Here is a 23502-nt window from a genome sequence, read left to right as displayed (position 1 = left end):
TAATAAAAGAGATTTTCTTTGAAAAGTTAATGTTTATACGGAACATATTATGCGGGACATTGCTTCGAATGGACTTCGACATCTGTGTAATCTGTGGCTTTGAGTAAAATTCTAAATCTATAGTCTATGATTTAGTGTTAGCAGAATAATAATTTTCCCAAGTTTATTGCAATCTTGCTGTTATCATAGAAAAATTTGAAAAGACGCTCTAGCTATTTTCACCATTATTTTTTTAAATACCCGCAAACCGCGTAAGATTATATCTACACTTCTATATTATCTACTTATACTGACCTGACAGTAAGGTAGCTATATCATTGCCTCATTTTTATCGCTCGGAAACACGTTTATTAGACACTAGAGGATGCCCGCGGCTTCGCCCACGTGGATTTCGGTTTTTTTTTAAATCCCGTAGGAACTCTTTGATTTTCCGGGATAAAAAGTAGCCTATGTCCTTCCCCGGGATGTATCCCAAGTCTGTACCTTTCATTGAAATCGGTTCAGCGGTTGGGCCGTGAAAACGTAGCAGACAGACAGACAGACAGATAGACAGACAGACAGACAGACATACTTTCGCATTTATATTATTAGTATGGATGTCTCCGGGGCGAACCGGTCCGAACACTGCTCTTTCCCTCGGACGCATCCAAAAGGGACCAGCAACACCCAAGCACGCTGAGAGGTTACCTGGCTGGCATCCCAATAACCCCTGAGTGAGGCTATAAAATAAAATATGTACCTATCATGGATGAAGTCACGGAAAAAAAGCTAACTAGTATAGAATACAATATAGGTTGATTATAATTATATTTTATTCAATTGAATTGTGTTACTTAAAATATATTCCAATCATTATGTTACCCATAAAAATGAAATTATTATTTAAAAACCAGCCAAGTGCGAGTTAGATTCGCGCACTGAGGGTTCTGTACTCGGGTATTTTTCCTGACATTTTGTATGATAAATCACTATTTTGCATAAAAATAAATAAAAATATGTTTTAGAGTATACAGGTATAATTATATAGGAGTATACTTTCATATGATGTCCCACTTGGTATAGTTATAATAACTACTTTGAAAATTGAAACACATTGTAACTAATATTTTTTTACTGTGTTGTAACTACAAATTCACGGTTTTCGGATTTATTCCTTTAATTGTGCTTTAAGACCTACCCACCTGCCAAATTTCATGATTCATGGATAGGTTTTCTTGACAGACACGACGGATGGATGGATGGACGGACGGACAAACAGACAGACAGACAACAAAATGATCCTTTATGGGTTCCGTTTTTTCCTTTTGAGGAACGGAACCCTAAAAAAATAACAATGATAACGAGTTAGGTTAGTCAATAGCTTGACGTTTCGTTCATTCATAGTTTCTTATAAGAAATCTATTTTATATTCAAAAAAATCGGAAAATATTTACTCCAAACGTGGCAACATTCAAATCAAAAGCGTCAAGAGTGGTCTATGGTCAAGAGTGAAGAGTGCTGTCAAAAACATCAACACTTCTATGTCAAAATAAATTTATTCATTTCGATCAATTTTGATAAGAATGGGATACTTGATTTTAACAGCTTGATTGATTATTTAATAAATATAATTTATCGCAAAAAATAATGTGGCAGTGAAAAATTAGTGAACACTGATATGGAGAGCGTTAAAGTAAATAACTTTTGAGTTTACATCTTTGTGTTTGTAGTGATGAAAACAGCTGTTGATAACTTCTTTGTTGTTTCAGAATTTTTCTGTATCACTTATCAAAGGTTTTATAGACAGTTTGCGTGGTGTAACCGTGCTTTTATACTTAGATAAAGAAATTAATGAGCGAGCCCTCAGTCGGTCGTCGCCGATCGATTTTGATAATAGTAAACATAAGCAAAAACAACCAAAAGTCAAACAGTAAGTATTTAGTATCACTCTATTGTACTTTGCACTGTTGAGTACGTATGGCAAAGCATCAAGTTTTTATGCCATTTACATATTATATTAATCATTATTTAGTTTATAGAAATCAATAATAAGCAGTATTTAATTCTGAATTTGAAGAACTATTTGTATGATTACCTAATTCAGTTTTTATCGGACAAAGGCTCTGTCTGAATTAGTAGACAAAATAGCAATTTATTTTTAGGGTTCCATAACCAAAGGGTAAAAGCCCTAGAAAGCCCTATTAATGTCAATCTGCGGTCCCTGTGTCACAAGTCTAGTTTAATCTCATTTTATATCAATATATTTTGAAATATCATTTTTAGTCTGTGATTGAAGAACATGTGTACTCATTTGGTATAAAGTATTCGAATAGATAGTATTTTCTTGGTACAGTCATATTTTAATCACATAATTTACTTATTATAAATTAAAATGTTTTTTTTTAAAGAATATTAGCCATGCTTATCATGACTAATACTCCCCTTTCCCCTCCAATTAAGCGTAAAGCTTGTGCCAGGAGTGGGTACGACAATAGTGCAACAGGTGGGGTTTGAACCGCCGACCTTTCGAATTCAGTTTGCTCCTCAACTGTTGAGCTATTGAGGCTAATGAATGTGCTGGAAATTTGAATTGAATTGAAACTATATACATACTTAATAGATACTGATTTTTTTCCAGGGAATCAAAAGTACTTACTAGGGTTTTACAATCATGTGTTCTCAACGGGTTTATATTTCTGTTGAGCATACTTATATTCGAGTATGCATTGTTGCCAGCCGTGAAGTACTTAGTGATACTCATATTTGGCCACAACCCTGGGGTGGCGCATAGCGTCTGGGGCTGGATGCAGCCCTTCTTGTCTATGACATTCCGGATGATATGGGTGCTTCCACTCTTCCTTCTTAGCAAACTGGTTAACAGTCTGTGGTTTCAAGTAAGTATAATTAACTTTGAAATGGCACATAATATAGTTACATACTGAAAAACATCTCAAACTTTAAGGGGACCACAATATGTGACTGTTTTTAGGATTCTATATGTCTGAATAAAAACAGAATAAACAGATCCTTTATAGGATCACTGATGTGTTTCTGTCTGTCTGTCGTAGCCAATTTTCATTAGTATTGGATATAGGCTTATAACGACAATATTTTAGGGCTGCATTCGAATTGTTGCTATCATGACTCATGATTTATATTACATGTTAAAATCAACCCCATGGTTTCTTAAACCAAATTTATCTCTCTAATCCATATCCATTAATAGAATTGTAAAAGTGTATGTCTGTCTTTTGCTATTTTATGTTCCATATGTTTTAGCGATTTTGATTAAAGGTACTTTATCCCAGAAAATGAAAGAGTTCCAATGGGATTTTCAAAAATCTAAATCCATGTTGAAATAATGAATATCATCCTATTTATTGAAACCAATCTTAACTAATGTATAAAAAAATATAAATAATATATGGTACTCCTTTTCAGGATATTGCTGACTCAGCATACAGGCATAGACGGGGTCGACCACAGTTCATGTCAAGTGTCAGCAAAATCATTGCTGACTCATTGTTTAGTTTGTTGGTGCAAGCATTATTTCTAGTTCAGGTATGTTCTTTTCTATCCTCAGTCAGTTTTTGACGAATTTTCCTTTACATTTTTCCAGACAATACCTATAATATTTAAAAAAATCTTTATTGTTTCTAAACAACAAAGATTTTTTTACTTGTATCTCTAGATACAAGTAACTTCTGCATATTATAATGTACTTCTTATAGTCTTATAAATTAAGTAGGTAAGCAGAAACCGAATCTCCATAACGACGGCTTAGAGTGAAAACCTCGTAAGTGTAAAAGACGTAACTTTTCAGGAGGAAGAAAAAACTGCGTGCTGTAACTAACAGAAGCGAGTATTTACGAGTTTCTCATTTAATGTCATAGATGGCGTTACGAGTATCGAATGAACAAATTAGTCAGATCAGGATGTGCGTTGCGAGGTTTTCTTCCTAGAAACGCATTAAAATAAATTTGAGCAAAAATGCATTCCCGAGGTTTTCACTCTAAGACGACGATAAGCTATACTAAGCTCCACATACAATAATTCTGTGCTATAGGCTATAGCCATAGGCGATAGTGATCTCTTTCATATTATTGCAATTGTGTAAACACTGGCCTAATGTACTTATTTACTACAACTGAAACTGTTACCAAAACAGCTGAATACACAAGCTATAAAGAATGTATGATTAAACTGGCCCAATTTATTATTGACTGACTCGGCCCAGTTTTGTACAGTTGGTGTTCAAATATTAAGAAATACATATAATTGTTATGAGTTGAAGAAAACTTGAATAAACAGATCGTCTGACTGTAACCTTTTCAAGTTTAAATTACTAAACTGGACATAATTTTTGGCATAAAAATCAGCCTACGATCTAGAAAACCTTTTCACAATTTTATTTCAGTGCCACATATGCTATGTCAGGACTGGTTCGGAAAGGAGATCCTACTGAGAAGATCCAACAAGAAACTAGGCAGTTACCTTTTTTTTAATGCATTTTTGTTGGTTTTCATAAAAATACACTTTGTTCCTGTGAATTGATGTTTTTAAGGGAACTTGTCGATTTGCCAGGATAAAAAATCCTGTGTCTATCTCTGGAATGCAAACTATCTCTGTACTAAACGTCAAAATCCTTTAAACGTAATAATACTGTGATCTTTGATTTTCTGAGATAAAACGTAGCCTACATCTATGTTCGGTATGCAAACTGTTTCTACCAAATTTCGTCAAAACCGTTAAACAGATAATTGTGCAAAGGTAAAAGACAGATAGACACATTATCGCATGCACAATGTTAGCCCTAATTCGCACGAGCGTTAAAAAAGCGTTGCGTGTGAAACCTGCTAGCAAGTGATGATGCAGCCTAAGATGGAGCGCGCTTGCCTAGAAATTGCCTATTCACTCGTGACTCGAAGGTACCTATATTAAAAGTGGGAGGGAAAACAGACTTCCGGGCGTTCCATATCCTAGCGGTTCGGATTAGAAACGAGGAAGCACGAGGAAGCCCCAATAGCTCAACATTTATTGGAGCGGACTGAAATCCGAAAGGTCGGCGGTTGAAACCCCACCGTTGCACTATTGCCGTACCCACTCCTAGCACAAGCTTAACGCTTAGTTGGAGGGGAAAAGGAAATGTTAGTCATGATTAAAAATGGCTAATATTAAAAAAAAAATCGCTTCGTACGTGTCCGAGAAATTTTGACGTATATTTGTCTACTAGCTGATACCCGCGACTTCGTTCGCGTGGATGTAGGTTTTTTTTAATTCCCGTGGGAACTCTTAGATTTTCCGGGATAAAAAGTAGTCTATGTGCTAATCCAGGGTATAATCTATCTCTATTCTAAATTTCAGCCAAATCCGTCCAGTAGTTTTTGCGTGAAAGTGTAACAAACACACACACACACACACACACACACACACACACACACACACACACACACACACACACACACACACACACACACACACACACACACACACACACACACACACACACACACACACACACACACACACACACACACACACACACACACACACACACACACACACACACACACACACACACACACACACACACACACACACACACACACATACAAACTTTATAATATTAGTGTGATTTGTTTCCACAGAGTATGCTAGTCAGTATGTTGCCCATAACATACATAGGGGAGTTATTATGCCTGGTGCACATGTGCCTCTTATACTCACTGTACTCGTTTGAGTACAAATGGTTCAACATGGGCTGGGAGCTGCACAAGCGGCTGACCTTTATAGAGACCAATTGGCCGTACTTTCTTGGCTTTGGACTGCCGTTGGCCGTGCTCACTCAAATCCCACAGTCTTATATTATAAGGTAAGTTATTTTCATAGATTTATAATGAATAGATGTCTAATTGTCTACCAATGATATGCGAAAGAGATTCTATGTTGTAAAATGAACCAGAAGTAAGATGATCTAAAGTTTAGATCATCTTAGTTCTGGTTAGAGCTAAGGCAAGCTAAGCCTTATAGTTTAGCTCTGGTGGTTAAGGGATCAATGCCCTAAGCTAAGAAAATATTGTGATCTTATTAGTGGGTTTACACACTATATTTGTTTGAGTTCAACATGGGCTGGCCAATTGGCAGTCTTATATTATAAGGTTGGCACCTATATAGTGTTTTTTATGCCGTGTTATGATAGTTGTGTAAATAGTTAAAGTAGATAATTCATCTTTCTGTTGTGAAAGCTGTATGAAAATTTTCAGTTTCAGAGTTTAGCCTGAACTAACAATGTAATTTAGGTATGTCTCTACTTAAATTAGTTAACTTTACTGACAATGTAAGTCATTATTTCTTGGTTTTTCATCAGATTTTTACACTACTGAGTATACTATTATCTGACCTTGATCTCGATTTCAAATACTCCACGAGGTTGTATAATTAATTTAATTATTGTAACCAACTACGATATCGTAGTAGGTATTCTATTCATACTTGAATTAAGATAAGTGATGTACTTTTGCTCCAATTAATAGTAGTTGCTTATCATGATTATTTTTCGTGTTTGCAAAATCATCTTTTGTCCGTTAAAGAAATACAAGTGATTGTAACAGACAGGATTGTTTGTTACCATGATGACTGAGGTTCGATATATAGAGCGCACTTTGTCAATACATGGTATTTAAGGCCCCTCGTAAACAGGTGACATACGAACCAAAAATTACATTGAACGGAGCTACACTCATACGTGTGCAACAATTTAAATACTTGGGTCACTATGTTTCAGAGGACCTTAAAGATCATGTCGACATCGAAAGAGAAAGAAGGGCCTTGGCAGTTAAATGTAATATGTTGGCCCGCAGGTTCGCCCGATGTAGTAAAGAGACAAAAATAACGCTTTTCAAGGCATACTGCCAAAACTTCTACTCGGGAAGCTTGTGGGTCAACTTTTCAAAAAAGGCCATAGACACCCTAAGGGTGCAGTATAATAATGGTTTTAGGATGCTGTTGGGCTTGCCGCGGTTCTGTTCAGCCTCAGGCATGTTCGCAGACGAGCGGACTGATGACTTCTTTGTAATAATGCGGAAGAAGTCAGCATCACTGCTGAAAAGACTGCGCTCAGGTTCCAACAGCATCCTGAACATGTTTGCGAGCAAGATGGACTCACCAATGCTTAAACACATTGTTAAAGTGTTGGTGAGGCCACCTTTGTAAATAATTCTGTCTGTCGTCACAAATATAGTTTAAGGTACTAACATTAGGTTTTTAAGTGTCTGTATACTAACAAATTGAGCCATAGTAGCTTTAAATAAAAAGATTATTATAGATATTATAGATTATGTATATAACTCACTCTCACGCCCGGTTACAAAATAGATATATATAAAAGCCAAAGGGAATATAATATACTTACATACATAAAAATAAATAAACCTACATACACATTTACATAAATACATACTTGTACCGGGCGGAGGATTACGCCCCGGCAGGGGAGACCAAACGGCCGGGGGTCAGGGCGACAGGTTGAGAAAGCGGCGGACTATCCTAGCCGAGTCTAGCAAGACCGCTTTTTGCATCCTGGCTGCGAGCGAACTGCCACGGAACCCCAGTCGCCTCAGATGGTGAGCGAGGTTATTATAGATTATTATTATTATTATTATTATTATTTGTCTTCGCTCAGACTTAAGACACTGTTAAAACGAGATAGCACTATACCGCTGGCTTAAATCTGTCTCGTTTGAACTGAAACTAAGCAAAGTCAACGTGCGCTCTATAGATTTCAACCTGAGCGGCATAGAGACAAAAACTTGGTGAAACACGCGCTTGTTGCATTTTCCCATATGAGTAAACGAGACGAAGTAGGTACAAGGTTTTATGCCCGTGACTCCCCGGGAGTTAAAAAGTAGGCCCTGTCTGTCTCCAGACGCAAACTACCATCTATCTGTACGAAACGCCAAAATCTGTTCCAGGACGAGTCAGGTGATAGGCAGCCACACTTTCTTTATAATATAGGCTCCTGTGTTAGTGGAGTGGTGCGGGAGGGTGACAGTTGTCTCAAGTTGAGGAATAACTGAGCTCTCGCGTCACATCATCACACCCCTCCCGCACCGCTCCACTACCGCAGGAACCCACTCATTTATACGTTATGCCGTTTGTATTTTGATGAAACCCGATTTTTGATAAAAATCCTACGATTTAGATCAAAATATACCCCTAAACTGGTCTAAACCCTTCTCATACTGAGAAGAGACCCGTTTTCAGTAGTGGGTCAGTGATAATGGCTGTTTTCATCAAAATCCTGTGGCATATCCTGGTGTCAGAAACGTCGCTTCTGCCTGATGTCCCCGGCCACGTCACGCTCACGGTTTGTGTTTGTTTCAGTGGTTGCGTGTTCTCAATCTTCTTCCCGGTGTTCATATTGAGTGGGAACGAAGCCACGCCGGTCGCGGGAAGGTAAGACAAAATTCAAAATATTTTACAAGTACTTTTGAATCGTCAAGAGCATCTACCTCTGGTTTGGACTGCCTATTACATATCTCACTCACTATTATTCTACACTTTTGAAGCTTTTGCCGAGCATAGACTTTGTTATTGAATTCCAAATTCCAACTCTTCTGAATTCTACTGAACTCCTAAGCCGTGTGGTTTAGAAAGTTTTGCTGGTGAATTGATATTTTAGGTACCAAGCAATGACTACTTACACAAAAAAGTTTCAAATATTGGTACTCGTAGCTTAATTGACTCGCGCTTGACCGGTTTTTTCAAACTACGGGCCCTGCTCATTGCCACTTCAGCTTCGCCACCCGTTGAGCTATGTCGGTTACTCTCATTTACAGTACCTACCCGGCAGGAAATATGGTACATCGATCTTTAGAAAGAGATAGCGGTTTCGTAGAGCGTTGTCTCTGTCGTTAAGCCCGGCGAAACGTCAAATAGATATGCGTGACAGAGACACCGCTCTACAAGCCGAAATCTCATTCTAAAGGTCGATATACAATATTTTTTGCCGGCTACTGTATAAGTATGCCAGTTTCTCATTCGGTTTATATTACTTCCAGCGAGTATCCCCTGCGCCTGTTCTCGCCGGTGGTGGCGATATCCAACGGCATGTTTCGCTTCGTCCGCCACACCGCGCCCGACGACAAGACCAGGTGATAGGTACAGCTGTTTACGCACAGAGAGACGTAGCAGCTTCTACAAGATGGCTTCCGCTTACGCCTTTAATAAGAAGGGAGAAGAAAGTTTTTTTTAATCACAGTTATAAACGTACTAGGTACCTGATTCTCACGACTTCGTGTGGATTGCAGGTTTTTAAAACCCTGTGGGAACTCTTTGATTTTCCGGGATGAAAAGTAATGTCACTCTCCAGGTCCTTATTAACCATATCCATTTAGCTGTCATGCTCCTGATTTTTATCCAAAACTCTTTTTATCTGATCCAACTGGATTTTAGAAGCGCAGCCGCGATTTAAAGTGAATATAATATGCACATATCATTCAAAATTGTTAATAAAAGACAAAATTTTATTATGCTTTGTCTTTTATACACAGGGAAATTTTTATTGTATACATAACAGTTTCTAAACTAAATTGACAGATCTAAATGTAGTGCTATCCTTTTCTATAGGGAGCATTATGAGAAGGATAGCAATACGCTTAGTCTGAGACCTGAGTGATGGCGGCGCGAATGAACGGCGCATTAAATAAATGTTCGACAAGTTTGAACTTCTCCGCGTGCACTAAGGACGAGTACCTACGGCGGCGTGTAAATCCTCTAACCCGCCATACGCGGTGAGCCGTCACTCAGGACATACACTTAGGTTGAGACACATAACTTATAGAGCTCACTTTGGCTTTGCTCAGACTTAAGACACTGTAACACTGTTAAAACGAGACAGCGCTATACCGCTGGCCCAAATCTGTCTCATTTACCTTGAGTGTAAGCATTGAAGTCAAAGTGCGATCTACAGATTTCGACCTTAGGCTGAGATTTATAGAGCTTACTTTGACTTTGCTCAGACTTAAGACACTGTTAAAACGAGACAGCGTTGTCTCTCACGTAAATCTGTCTCGTTTTAACTCTGACTTAAGTCGGAGCAAAGTCAAAGTACGATCGATCTCAGCCTCAGACCAGTGATTTTAGTTTAGAAATTGTGCACAAAAGAATTAGTCACACTATGTAATTGTCTTGTTAACCGACTTCGAAAAAAGGAGGAGGTTCTCAATTCGTCGGAATCTTTTTTTTTATTATGTTGTGTGCTAAAAATATTATTAACTTAAATTATATCATTATATGGCTATTAGCTAACTCTGTTGCACACGTTGGTATCTAATGATTCTGTTGGCAACTAAATAGGCTGAGATTTATAGAATGCACTTTGACTTTGCTTAGACATAAGACACAGCGTTTAAAACGAGATGGCGCTATATCACTGGTCACTGGCATAAATCTGTCTCGTTTTAAATGAAACTTAAGTCTGAGCAAAGACAAAGTACACTCTATAGATGTCAGCCTTAGAGTATTCAGTCCTAGTAGTAGAGGTTGTAAATTTTAAGGTAGGTACTTATTACCCGAGGAGAAAAAGCCACAGTCGCTATTTTAAAACTTTCGTGAAGCATAACCGCATGTATAAAATATGTATGTAACTTGTATAAAATATTATGGATGATATTATAATATTTGTAGTTGACCAATGGTGCCTGGATAAATATTTATTTTACTGACTTTTGGTGTAAAAAAGAATATAATAATCATATTGTTATATTACTTATGGCTTTGTATAGGGTTTAATTATTATAGATGTAAAAATCATTCTCACTTGAATAGTCGTAAAATTGTGATTTTATTTTTACATGACATAATTTATTAAAGGAATTGACTGATCACTGTATTTTTATTTCATTAAATTGATAACACTTAGGGCCGGGGCACATAATATGGCGGAGCGCAGCGCACAGCATTTTTCAGTCAAAATAGTTTTTTTTTTTTAAATATTAGCCATGCTAATCATGACTAATACTCCCCTTTCCCCTCCAATTAAGCGTAAAGCTTGTACCAGGAGTGGGTACGACAATAGTGCAACGGGTGGGGTTTGAATTGTCGACCTTTCGGAATTCAGTCCGCTCCTCAACAGTTGAGCTATCGAGGCTCTATCAAACCAAAAACAGTTAAAATAGTACCGACATTGTCCTCATTAAAATAATATCTAAAATCAATTGTGCATCCGTGCGGATACTCGCGCATCCGCTCGCAGTCCCGCGCGTGCTCGCGCATTCTCTGGTACAAATTCGCGTAATGAATTCAATTAGAAAACTTCACGGGCATGCTCTGCGCTGCGCTCCGCCATATGTGCGCCGGTAGTCTTATTAGTGGGAGGTCCCGCGTTTGATTTCCGGCTGGTGTTTGGAAATTTATAATTTCTGGTCTGGTCTAGTGGGAGGCTAAGACTGACAAGTGCCAAGTCGGCGACGTAATGTCATATAATTAAGCGGAATTTACATTACGAAATTAGTGTCACGACGTCAATTCCATTTAATTAATGTAAATTCCGCTTTATGTACAAGCTAAGCCACAGCCTTCTATATTGCTCATTCAGAGCTCCATAATCACATGTATAAGTGCCAGAGACGACGGTCTACCTACACAGCCGAATGATTATCTCTTTCTAAAGTTTAATGTTAAATCTTATCTGCCTGGTAGGTAAGTATATTGATTCTTTGAGCTCGATTCTTGGCACTTATAGTTGCCAGTGCCATTTAAGCATCGATGTATATGGATTAGCCTTTCCCATACAATTCCGTCCGCAAAAATACGCTTGAATCTTACGTCATCGTCATTGACAAAGTCAAGAGACTTTTGCAATTTCTCTTGACTTTTTGAGCGCGTTTTTTATCTTCGAAGGGCCCATCCATATACATCGATGCATTTAAGTTTAAATGAAACAAAACGTATATTAATAACATATTTTTATTGACACAATAATAATAATCATTTAGGACAATGTGATTACAATAATACATAAATGTCAAATATTATATAAAACACGAATGTCATTATTTCTTTGCAATATTTGGGCAAGATTTTGTTAAAAATAAAACTTAAACATATACCTACTTATCAAAATTAATTTAAGATCTATACAAAAACTTTTTGAATATTTTAATTGTAATAAAGTTAATAACATTTTCACTACAATAAAACTGATGGTTAAGTAATAAACATATTATGGTAACATATGGGTACCATTTGGTAAATAGGTAGGTACCTTGGTATAGGCACCACCCACAAAATCAACTCCATAAAAAACTTTTTAAATTTATTAATATAAAAGCTAATATATATTTTATTCTTGGTTTTCTATAATTGTTATCTATCTATACAAAACGACTGCACTTAAAATAAGACATTTTTAAATGTTCCAAAAATATTGCATGACGAAACACTATTTTGACAGGACGTTTCAGTTTGGTAAAAGTACTTAATAATAATATTATTTAAATCAAAGCACCTAGTAATAATAACTTTATTTAAATCATAAAGTCCCACATAGTTTTAGGTGCAATCGTTTTAAAATTGACCTATATTCTAAATTCTACTTATATAATAATATGAGATCTACGACGATTACAATATTGTACACAGGTATTAATTAATAAGTATATCTTTGAGATACAATGTTACATCAATACTACTCTAAGACGGAATGGAATGACCACATTTATTTCATTAGGATACTTCTACAGTACATTAACGTAATAAAACGAAGATAAAATTACAATTGCATGTAAATATTTCAAAAAAACGCTGTTAAATTTACAGGAAATAGAACTGTAACATAGTTATATAACATGTCTACGCTATGAAACGTTACAATACAACTAAATAACTAAATTATTAAAAAAAAAATATAAATGTTACAAATGTATGAAATGACTTGTAACAGACTCAATGCAAAATAATATTTAAAAATCATATTAAAAAAAAGTAAAAATTGCATTTATACATTTTAAAATGAATGTATAAAATTGTCTAATATGTCAAAATTGCGTTACAAAAATGTTTTTATAAAAAAGGCACCTATGATATTATTTATAAAATTAAAAAAATGAAGGTATGTTTATATTGAACACTTAATAAGACATAAATATTAGTCAAACGAAAAAAATATCGTTTTGAATATCACAATCGCTGCTTATTTTCTACAAATAAAGCATAAAAATTAAAAAAAAAATCGCTATACTTACAAATAAAGTAAAGAATAATTAATTCTATTCTAAATAGGCGTGATCGGTTAGTACTCATGTTTACTGTATAAATTAATCATGTATAATAACGTTTCGTAATACGTTTTGTCTAATATGTGAAATCATAGCATTTAGCAAAACATAGGCATAAAAAGGTTACCATAATTAATAATATATTTACTAGCATTAATAATATAATTCTTGATATTTATCTTTGACTTACTGATGTACACATGATATTATATTTTAAGGTTATTAATGTTATTTTTATATAAAGACACATAAATATTACGTCCCTAGATAATAAAATACAATAGTCATGATTTTTCAGGTACTAAGCACCTTAATTTTTCAAAATATAAAAATATGTTCACAATATTTTGTAGCATTTAAGTTCTCAAGAATTACAGTAAAATGTTAATGAGAATTAAAAAAGGCAGGTTGATAATTCTGATGTTTTCTTATAAAAAAAAATTTAATACATTATGTAGCTTTATGCGATTCCTTTTAGGACCTACTTTTGATTGCCAAATAATATTTAACTGATAAATAAGTTTGACTTTTTGTCGGTTTTTGTATTAAAAATCTTATGGAAATCTATCAAAATGTCAAATTTACTGACCAGTAAAAGTTTATTTCGCAATCGAAAAATCACTCCTAGATAAATCATTTAACTTCACACGTCTTTATTATGTATCTCATCATAAAACGCAACGAACACAAAAATTAAAAAAATCTATATTCCAAAATAATAAATTTTCATCTTTCTGAAATAAACTCAGTGTCAAGTCATTAAAAAACTATTTTTACAGTCAAAAATGCTATAAACGAAAATGTAAGCTAATTGGCTAATTAATAATAATTTGTTTTATAGTAATCTCACTAGTAGCATACCTACGGCCGCGCCTACGGTCAGGCCGACGCTTAGCATGGTGGCTACAACCGAGGACGCTTTCTCTCGTTCGTGCATTTCTACCACCCTGGAATTACAAAATTTGCAGCTTAAGCATTGATCGTTGATTTAATATACTATCTGGTGGGAGACTTCGGCCGTGGCTAGTTACCGGCAAAGCTGTGCCACCAAGAGATTAAGCGTTCCGGTACGATGCAGTGTAGAAACCAAAGGGGTATGAGTTTAATATAAACTGCCATGCCCGTTCCAGGTTAGCCCGCTTCCCTTTTAGACTGTATCACTTACCACCAGGTGAGATTGCAGTCAAGGGCTAACTTGTATCTGAGTAAAAAAAAAAACTAGACTACCAATCGCTAGAAAAGTTCATCAAAAATAATCCATCGAACAGAGACGCGACTATTAATGAAATTTAAACGTTATTTCGTGACGGTAAAGTGCAGTTTCAACTAGTAAGTGACAATACTCTCAGACGCGCTAAGATGAGGAATGCCCTTCCGTCGTCCATGTTTCTTCTCTCACTTAGAACCTAAATACCTTCAAGGCAAGAGTGAAAGAGTAAATAGGCACCTTCTAGGCAAGCACGCTCCAACCAAGACCTCACCATTCATTCATCATCATCACCAAGCACGATTATCGCTAAGCGCAAGCCTATTTCACAATTTAAAAAAAAAACTGATCAAAAGCAACCCCTGATCAACCAAGATCAATTTTTTTAATACTTAATTAAAAAAATTGTTTTTTTTTTTGACAATAGAGAGTAGAGTCGGATAATGCCGCGTGCTCACCTGGTAGAGTTGATCATGACGATGTTGGTGAGGTAGCCGTTGGTGAAGGCGAACACGATCATGATGAGGATGTACTCGTAGTCCCACAGGAACACCACGGGCAGGTGCTTGCGCGGCTGAGCGTTGCAGAGCATCAGCATCGGCACTCCGATGATCCTCAGTATACTGGCCCCAGCTATCACCCACTGGCTAATGCTATGACCTCACCTGGTAGAGTTGATCATGACGATGTTGGTGAGGTAGCCGTTGGTGAAGGCGAACACGATCATGATGAGGATGTACTCGTAGTCCCACAGGAACACCACGGGCAGGTGCTTGCGCGGCTGAGCGTTGCAGAGCATCAGCATCGGCACTCCGATGATCCTCAGTATACTGGCCCCAGCTATCACCCACTGGTTATTGGGCTTGAAACAACACAAGAAAATTGTCACAATATTATAGAACCCGTCGCTCTGAATTCAAAATAACGCCGTTGAGGAACAAAATATCACTTTGGCCCCTTGTGACAAAAATAACTGTTAAAACTGTTGATGAATTGTTATGAGTTTATACTTTGTGTCTGTAGGAAGTTACTTTAGTCTGATTTTCGCAGTGAAAAGTCTAACAACTTACCCGCAGTAAAAATCCGGCGACTAGACGTCCAGAATAGTCTCCGCAATTGAATATTAGATAGTTCACCACCGGCACGAAGAAAATATCTGTGAATAAATAAATACATATTTGCATTAAATATAAATTTAAAGGGAACCAGTTTTAGATCTGAACTTATTTCCAAGCAAAACAGCCTAAATTTATTTCTGCACGAAGTGGCTTCAATTGTACACTAACAGTCAAGATTACAATATCATTAAAGTGGAACTAGCTAATACTCGCGACTTCATCACGGACTAAACCCAAACATTCAAAAATGAATAAATGAATTTAAGAAATTATGTGTATGTAACCTATAACTCGGTATGCGATTTGGCGTTTGACTGTAAGCATACCAAGTATTCTTCTTCAATAAATCAATGTCAATATCAATAAAATTTCAGTCTGATTTGTCCAGTAGTTTGAACTGTGAATTGATAAATCAGTCAGTCAGTCACCATTTCTTTTTTAGGGTTTCGTACCTCAAAAGGAAAAAGGGACTCTTATTGGATTTTAATAGATTAAGCTTTGAGCATAAACATGCAATCGATGAAATTAAAAAAAAACTTACTGTTCCAATCAGTCCCAGCAGTAACCGGATGCGACTCCACCAACACAGTCACAGCTGGATACACCGCCATAGAAATCCCGAACACCGCAAATATACTGAACGCATACACCCAGATCTTCCTCAGTATACCCAGCATAGACGCTTCCCTGTGCCTATTGGTCGCCATACCACCAGATCCCCTCAAAATGTGGTATGTAAAGAAATCTATTTTGTATAGCAAAACGTAGGATATAAGGGACAGTACGACCATGATGTCCGCTATACAGAAGTATATAAGCGCGCTATGTAACGGGGATATTTTGAAGGCTAAGGAAATGATCTGGGCGATGGCCGCTATGATGCCGCCTAAGGATTGTCCGCTTACTACGGCCGCCATATATTCTTTGGAGAATTTGCTCGCTATACCCACTAGGCAGCCGATGAAGACTGCGCTGGCAGCTGGAACAAGAGGAAAATGTAACGATAAAACTTAATTTATAAATTACTAGCTGATGCCCGCGACTTCGTTCGCTTGGACATAGATTTTCGTAAAATCCCGTGGGAATTTTTTGATAATCCGGGACAAAAAGTACTCTATATCCATCTCTGGGATGCAAACTATCTCTATACCAAATTCCGTCAAAATCGGTTTGAAGGATGAACCGTGAAAACGTACCATAAGACAGACATGCACGCAACTTTCTTATTAATTAAATTAGGTTTTTAAAAATCACATGGGAACCCGGACTTTCCGTAAAAGAAGTAGCCTATTAGGGAAACGAAATTCAGAAATCCCCATTAGGAGTTCCAGAGAGTGTCAATGGGGATTTGTAGAAAAGTTCACAAATCCCCATTGATGGGGACTGTCAATTTAGATTCGTGGAAATAACAATTCGCCGCGATATATTTTCGTCAAAATATATCCCTACTAGCCGATGCCCGCGACTTCGCCCGCGCGGATTTAGGTTTTTGAAATCCTGTGGGAACTCTTTGATTTTCCGGGATAAAAAGTAGCCTATGTGCTAATCCAGGATATTATCTATCTCCATTTCAAATTTCAGCCAAATCCGTCCAGTATTTTTTGTGTGAAGGAGTAACAAACATACACACACACACACACACACACACATACAAACTTTCGCCTTTATAATATTAGTGTGATATTAGGTTAGGCATTTTAAAATAGGTAGGATACAGGTATAGGTACTAAGTACATTAAAAAAATTTAATGCATACTCTCCAGTCTAGTCAATACCTACTTTAAAACACCAGAATTCTTTCTTGGAACGTGACAAGGTCACCTCTTGTCATTTGTCGTCGAGGTTAGGTTTTTAATATAATGTTATGTACCAGGTGCCTACAAGATTTCATCGACTGCAAATATAAACTGGTTAATGAGTCATTTTTAATTTACTTACTGCTTTTAAACAAAACTAGTTTACACTACTAATAGGGAGTTGCAAATATTAGATTTCTTTAGGAATCCTCAGCGAGTCCAATAAAAATATGTGCATCGAAAGTAAATATGGATTGTAAGTAAGTAGTAGGTATTAACTATTGTGCTCCTGACCTTTCGGCCACGACAGCCAATCTACCCAACTATGCAGACGATAAAATCCATACTAATATTATAAATGCGAAGGTGTGTCCGTCTGTATGTCTGTTTGTCTGCTAGCTTTTCACAACCCGTCTGTGTTACCAATTTTCACGTTTGGTAGAGATAGCTTACACCCTAGGGATGGAAATGCTGCTTTTAGTCGAACCCGGCGGTATGTGTGGATGCACGATTATCAGCGCAGATGTGGCGCTCGCTTTACATTTCAATGTGTCACATTGTAGTGAAATAATTTTCTGCACGGAATACCGCTAGGTATTAGAGTTGACCCTAGCCTAATGTATGATAAATGCAACATTAACGGCCAACAACGCGATGTTCAACGGCGTTTCCCGTTAAACGTAGATGTAGCAACGATCAACGTACAATGGTATTCACAATGCCGTTTGGTGTTAGATAATTTTAACCCCGATTCAATTGGCATTAGACGTTAACCGTTCAAGGCCACTCAGTTTAACGCGTTGATTATCGAGATAGGTAATGACGGCGTTGTTGGGCATTGACGTTAACCTTAATGTAGCCGCAACATAAGAGACTGCAGTAATAGCTAGGTACGTAAATAAGGCCAATGTAGCATAACAAACAGAAACGTTAGATGATATCTGGTTGACCTATACTGCATCGCGATAGCCGTAAAAGATTTGCATAAGGGGTCAGAACTGCCTACTGCACGAGGCATTATTATGCAAAGATTTACATAACTAAGCGTTTGCCATAGTAATCTTTTAAATCCCCGATCGATAAAAGTCCTAGACTAGAATATATACTTGAGGGATATAATTATGTAGTGTTTGATTCGATCGACTTTAAGGTTGGACCACATTACAGCTGCGCTGCGCGGCGCATCGCTTCGCGTCGAAACGTCCTCTTTGCCGCGACGCGCTGTGTAGCATTGACTCTAGTGCGATATGCACCATACGAAATGATTGAAAATAATATTTTGACGCTTTATGCTGTGCTGTGCAGCGCTGCGAAGCACCACTGTAATGCGAGGTCCTTTAAGGTCAAATCCAACGTAGGTTTGCAGTTTGCAACTATGAAGTGGAGTGAAACCTCTTTTTAACCCCCGACCCAAAAAGAGGGGTGTTATAAGTTTGACGTGTGTATCTGTGTGTCTGTGTATCTGTGTATCTGTCTGTGGCATCGTAGCGCCTAAACGAATGAACCGATTTTAATTTAGTTTTTTTTGTTTGAAAGGTGGCTTGATTGAGTGTTTTCTTAGCTATAATCTAAAAAAATTGGTTCAGCCGTTTAAGAGTTATCAGCTCTTTTCTAGTTTTCTTGTAGAAAAGAAGGTTAGATAACCGTTAGGTTCATAATATTATTTCGATTGACAAATGTCAAGCTGTCAAGATGGACGTTGCCTAAATACCTACATAATTATTTATTTGAAAATGATGTTTTGGAAAACTCAAATACTTTGGATCGTCGGGGGTGTTATAAATTTTTAATTTACACTTGTTCGATAGCAACTTACACTCCGCGTTATTTGCTTTGAAATAGAATTGAATAAGGAATCAAAACTCAAAGGAGACTCAAAGGCCGAGCGCCGCCTCATACCAACGAAGTTCGAGCGTTCGAGCGAACACTCCGGAATGAGAGCGTGCACGCGCGTCCGGTTTATTGAAGCGCAAAATATAACACGCGTGTACAAGCGCGTATGAAAAACCGCTAGTCTGAAACCACCCTTACGTTTACGCTGACAAATTGCAATCATCACTAACCTACACCGATAACCTATTTAATTATTATACCTACTACCAGATGCAAAGGTCTATTTAAATATTTAATTATATTGTACTATTTACTCTAGTTAGTTGCACGGCCATTTCTTTGTATTTATCAATTTCCTTATGACGTTCTTTGTACAACTTTAATGATCACATTTTATTAGTAGCGGGCAATATTTTAAAGAGGAAAAGTTTCCAAGTTTGGATTTAGCTGAGGTAATCTCCGAAACTATTCATCCGATTTCAAAAATACTTTCACTGATGAATGGATAATTATCCCTGACTACTATGGGCTATAAATTATCTAAATTTATAAAAGGAAAAGCTGACTGACTGACTGACTGATCTATCAACGCACAGCTCAAACTACTGGACGGATCGGGCAGATAGCTATTATGATGTAGACATCCGCTAAGAGAGGATTTTTGGAAATCCAACCCCTAGGGGTGAAAATTGAGTTTTGAAGTTTGTGAAGTCCACGCACACGAAGTTGTAGGCATAAGGTTGTATTGTGTATACTAGTAGTATTGGATTTGCAAAAAAAATATGACTCAAAAAAATATTTCAGGTCAAAAACCTTTATTAGGATCAACAAAATATAAAACCTATAATATAACCTTGAAGGAGTCTCAATTTATTTTTAGCCTCTAAAAACATCAGAAGTACCTACATTTGGAATTTGAATCCATTTTAAAAATAAAATCTGACAAGATATTGGGTTTTTGCTCTCTATAAAGTTTTTTTATACATTATATTATAAAATAGCTGATGCCCGCGACTTCGTCCGCGTGGATTTTGGTTTTTTGAAATCCTGTGGGAACTCATTGATTTTCCGCAGTGAAAAGTAGCCAATGTGTTAATTTAATGTATAATCTATCTCCATTTAGCTAAATCCGTCCAAAAGTTTTGGTGTGAAGGAGTAACAAACATACACACACACACATACATACATACAAACAAACTTTCGCCTTTATAATATTAGTGTGATGTGTTACCTGTCATAATGACTACAGTCACTATAGTGATGATGAAGAACGTGTTCTGCCACTGGTCTGTGTCCACCTGTACGAATGACGTGGTCACTAGAAGCGACAGTGTCACTATTATCAGGGCTCCTTGAAGTCTGCTTCTCATAGATACCCTGTAAATGGATTTTTTGTAATGTACCTCACCATTTTATGCCAACAGTAATATTATTATAATAATTTGTCTGTTTATTTGTTTATGTATCTTTTGCGTGTTGAACGCATTTATAGCTTGGTCACACAGGCTGTGTAAGCGTTGCGTAATCGTAGACGTAGCGCGTACCATTGCGTTGTAATGTATGGAACTGTATGAAACATGGCACACAGCTTGCGTAAAACGTGGACGTATGCGTAACCCGGTGTGTTAGGAGCTTACGCGCGTCACAACGCACGTGTCACGTGTAAGTGTTTGGTGTGAATCGGCCTTTAATCAAACTTGAGAAACTGGTTAAATGCGATTCAGACTCGCACTCGATGGATTCCGTAGATTGACAATATAATGTTAAGTGGTAATTGTCTAAGATTGCATTTTAAAGACAAAGAGCTGTGCGGTACTACGTATTTATGGTGCCAAATTCGAAATTAAACTTCGAAACTGATATGTGTTGCGTTCGTCACGTTGCTTATGGTGCGGCCAGCCTAAAGGTCTTCGCACATTACATAGACTCACACCAACTTGACTCCGATTCGACTCACAGTCAAAGCTTTGAAGCTTGAGCTTATGTTCGATCAGGTTTTATATTGTACGGTGGAATTTTCCTTTTAAAAAAAGTGTATGACGCGTGGACGTAGTTCACGCGTTCTACACATTTAATTTTACGAGAATTTGAACTGGGGTATATTAAAGTACTTACCAATGTCCATACAATGAATTCAATATGAGAAATATCAAGTTGGGTATAGCAGTCGCCACATTGAGATAGGATGTGAACTCTGCTTGGAACTGAGTCTTCCGCACATACATCGTGAGGTTCTTGGGCTCAACATCGCGGAATTTGTACATCCAATACTGAAACAGTAATATTTGGTTATGAAAGGGGACCCTATTACCCTATTAGAGCCTCGATAGCTCAATGGTTGAGGAGCGGACTCAATTCCAAAAGGTCGATGGTTCAAACCTTACCCGTTGCACTATTGTCGTACCCACTCCTAGCACAAGCTTTACGCTGAATTGCTTTACGCTGAATTGGAGGGGAAAGGGGATTATTAGTCATGATTAGCTGGCTAATATTCTTTTAAAAAAAAAAGTCTCTGCTGCTATTGCCCCACTCTAATGCACATAAACATAGCATCCACTTAGGGAAACACACCATATACCCTAAGGAAGCTACTCTAATTCCAGTTCGAAAAGTGGATCTGGCGATCACAAGTATTGACAAGGAACTATAACGTGGTATCAATAACAATGGATCAGAGAGGGTTAAAGTGAGACAGGGTACCCAAGAACTTGCATTGCCACGAAGAAGAAGAAGCCTACATTGTTTATCTGTCCATTTGTCTGTCAGTGGGCTGTATTTCATGAACTGTAATTGAAAATGATTGAGCACACTGAACCGAATTTTCAATTTACTTACTACATTGAGGACATTGAAATTACAAAAGTATGTACATTGATAAGAATGTATCATCTGATATGAATCATTAATATTAATTTCACATTGTCATGTTTATTGAACATTAAGTTATTATTTGAATATCATCAATATAATATGAAATGCAGACTGTATGTAATGCCATTTATGAATAGGTAGGTTAGGCACCTATTTAAAACAAAAACAAAGACATTCATCAAGCCTACATCAATGCCTTCAAATCTGCCAGACAGCTTTATGTAAATCATTATGAAAAGTACTTAATTAAATAATATATTAAAATAATACTTACGTCATTAGCAGTGATCAAGAAGTTCCAAGGCACGAGAGAAGAAATCCCAAACAAATAAAACAAAATGTACACAATGCAATATCTATCTCGCGGTTCCTCGCACGTGTCCAGGACTTTAGTGGAGCACGAGTCCTCCACTAACTCCCTCTCCTCCGAGTAGTCCACGTCCTCTTCATTCTCAACAGCCTCTATCAAATCTTCATTGTTAATTGATCCAGTTACATCCATTTTTTCAAAACAATCAGCTATCCTCATGAATCCGTTCTGAATGACTTACTAGCCGATTAAAATGGTTCAAATTCTGCGTTGGTTAAACGCGAGCGCCATGCCGTTTTACTCAGAAAACTATGTAAATATTAGATTGCAAATTAACAAGTTCGGAATAATTTACAAACACGACCAGCTGCGAATTTCCCATCGATATTTTGATTTTAATTTATGAATTTTTGATTTTGACAGTTGACTTCATTGACTTTGAGTGAGTTTGACACAATTAAAGAGTATTTTTTTTTTTTTTTTTACTTTAAATCTGGCTTTACTCTGATTAGCCAATGTCAAGTTTGTGATATTTTCAAGTTATTGAATTTATTCAAGTATGGACTCCGTCTGCGCCGGCGCCCGCCGACATACGCGCAGCGCCCCTTTAGAGCGCTTCCCAGTCAGTTCCATCACCAAAAAACACCAACTAACACAAAAACCAGCCACTCTTAACAAAAAAAAACACTCCAAACAAGCACAGCACGCGCGCCAGCAAACGCCATCGCAGACGAAGTCATTAAAGAGTATGTAATATATGTAATCACTACGTTGGACTTCGTCTGTAGTGGCGTTTGCTGGCGCGCGTGTTGTGCCTTTTTGGACTATTTTTTTTTGTTTGAAGTGGCCGGTTTTTGTGTTCTGCTGGTATTTATTGGTGGTGGAACTGACTGGAAAAAGCTCTAAAGGACAGCGGCATGTGTGTCGGCGGGCGCTGGTACAGACGAAGTCCATACTTATAGTTTCCCTAACTAGTAAATAACTAAAAGGACTTCGTCTGTGGTGGCGTTTGCTGGCGCGCGTGCGGTACTTTTTTGGAGTGTTTTTTGTGAGAAGTGGCCGGCAGTGGTGGAACTGACTGGGAAGCGCTTTATAGGGGCGCCTGCACAGA

The 23502-nt window shown here is 37.2% G+C and overlaps 2 protein-coding genes across 4 annotated transcripts; one reads left to right on the top strand and one right to left on the bottom strand.

The window, feature by feature from the left end:
* Positions 1-1478: 1478 nt before the first annotated feature.
* Positions 1479-10863, top strand: LOC123869452 (etoposide-induced protein 2.4 homolog). The gene is made up of 7 exons (XM_045912379.1): positions 1479-1672; positions 1749-1909; positions 2618-2873; positions 3421-3540; positions 5628-5851; positions 8362-8433; positions 9039-10863. Exons 1-7 carry the CDS (start codon positions 1658-1660, stop codon positions 9133-9135), a joined length of 945 nt encoding a protein of 314 aa, XP_045768335.1. The 5' UTR covers positions 1479-1657; the 3' UTR covers positions 9136-10863.
* A 1067-nt stretch (positions 10864-11930) lies between these two features.
* Positions 11931-22828, bottom strand: LOC123869449 (equilibrative nucleoside transporter 3). Of its 3 annotated transcripts, none has more exons than XM_045912376.1 (7): positions 22356-22828; positions 21326-21480; positions 20442-20587; positions 16123-16560; positions 15534-15619; positions 15129-15325; positions 11931-14203 (listed from the first exon to the last, which is right to left on the bottom strand). In XM_045912376.1, exons 1-7 carry the CDS (start codon positions 22608-22610, stop codon positions 14092-14094), a joined length of 1389 nt encoding a protein of 462 aa, XP_045768332.1. In that variant the 5' UTR covers positions 22611-22828; the 3' UTR covers positions 11931-14091. The 3 variants fall into 3 exon arrangements, 2 of the variants coding, with proteins under 2 accessions (XP_045768332.1, XP_045768333.1); XR_006796891.1 differs by having other exon boundaries at positions 14095-14203; positions 14922-15325; XM_045912377.1 differs by lacking the exon at positions 11931-14203 and adding an exon at positions 14895-14921.
* Positions 22829-23502: the final 674 nt, after the last annotated feature.

The sequence above is a fragment of the Maniola jurtina genome, chromosome 11, assembly GCF_905333055.1.
Source record: "Maniola jurtina chromosome 11, ilManJurt1.1, whole genome shotgun sequence".
Classification (NCBI taxonomy): Eukaryota; Metazoa; Arthropoda; class Insecta; order Lepidoptera; family Nymphalidae; genus Maniola; species Maniola jurtina.
This window is presented reverse-complemented; position numbering and strand designations above follow the sequence as displayed.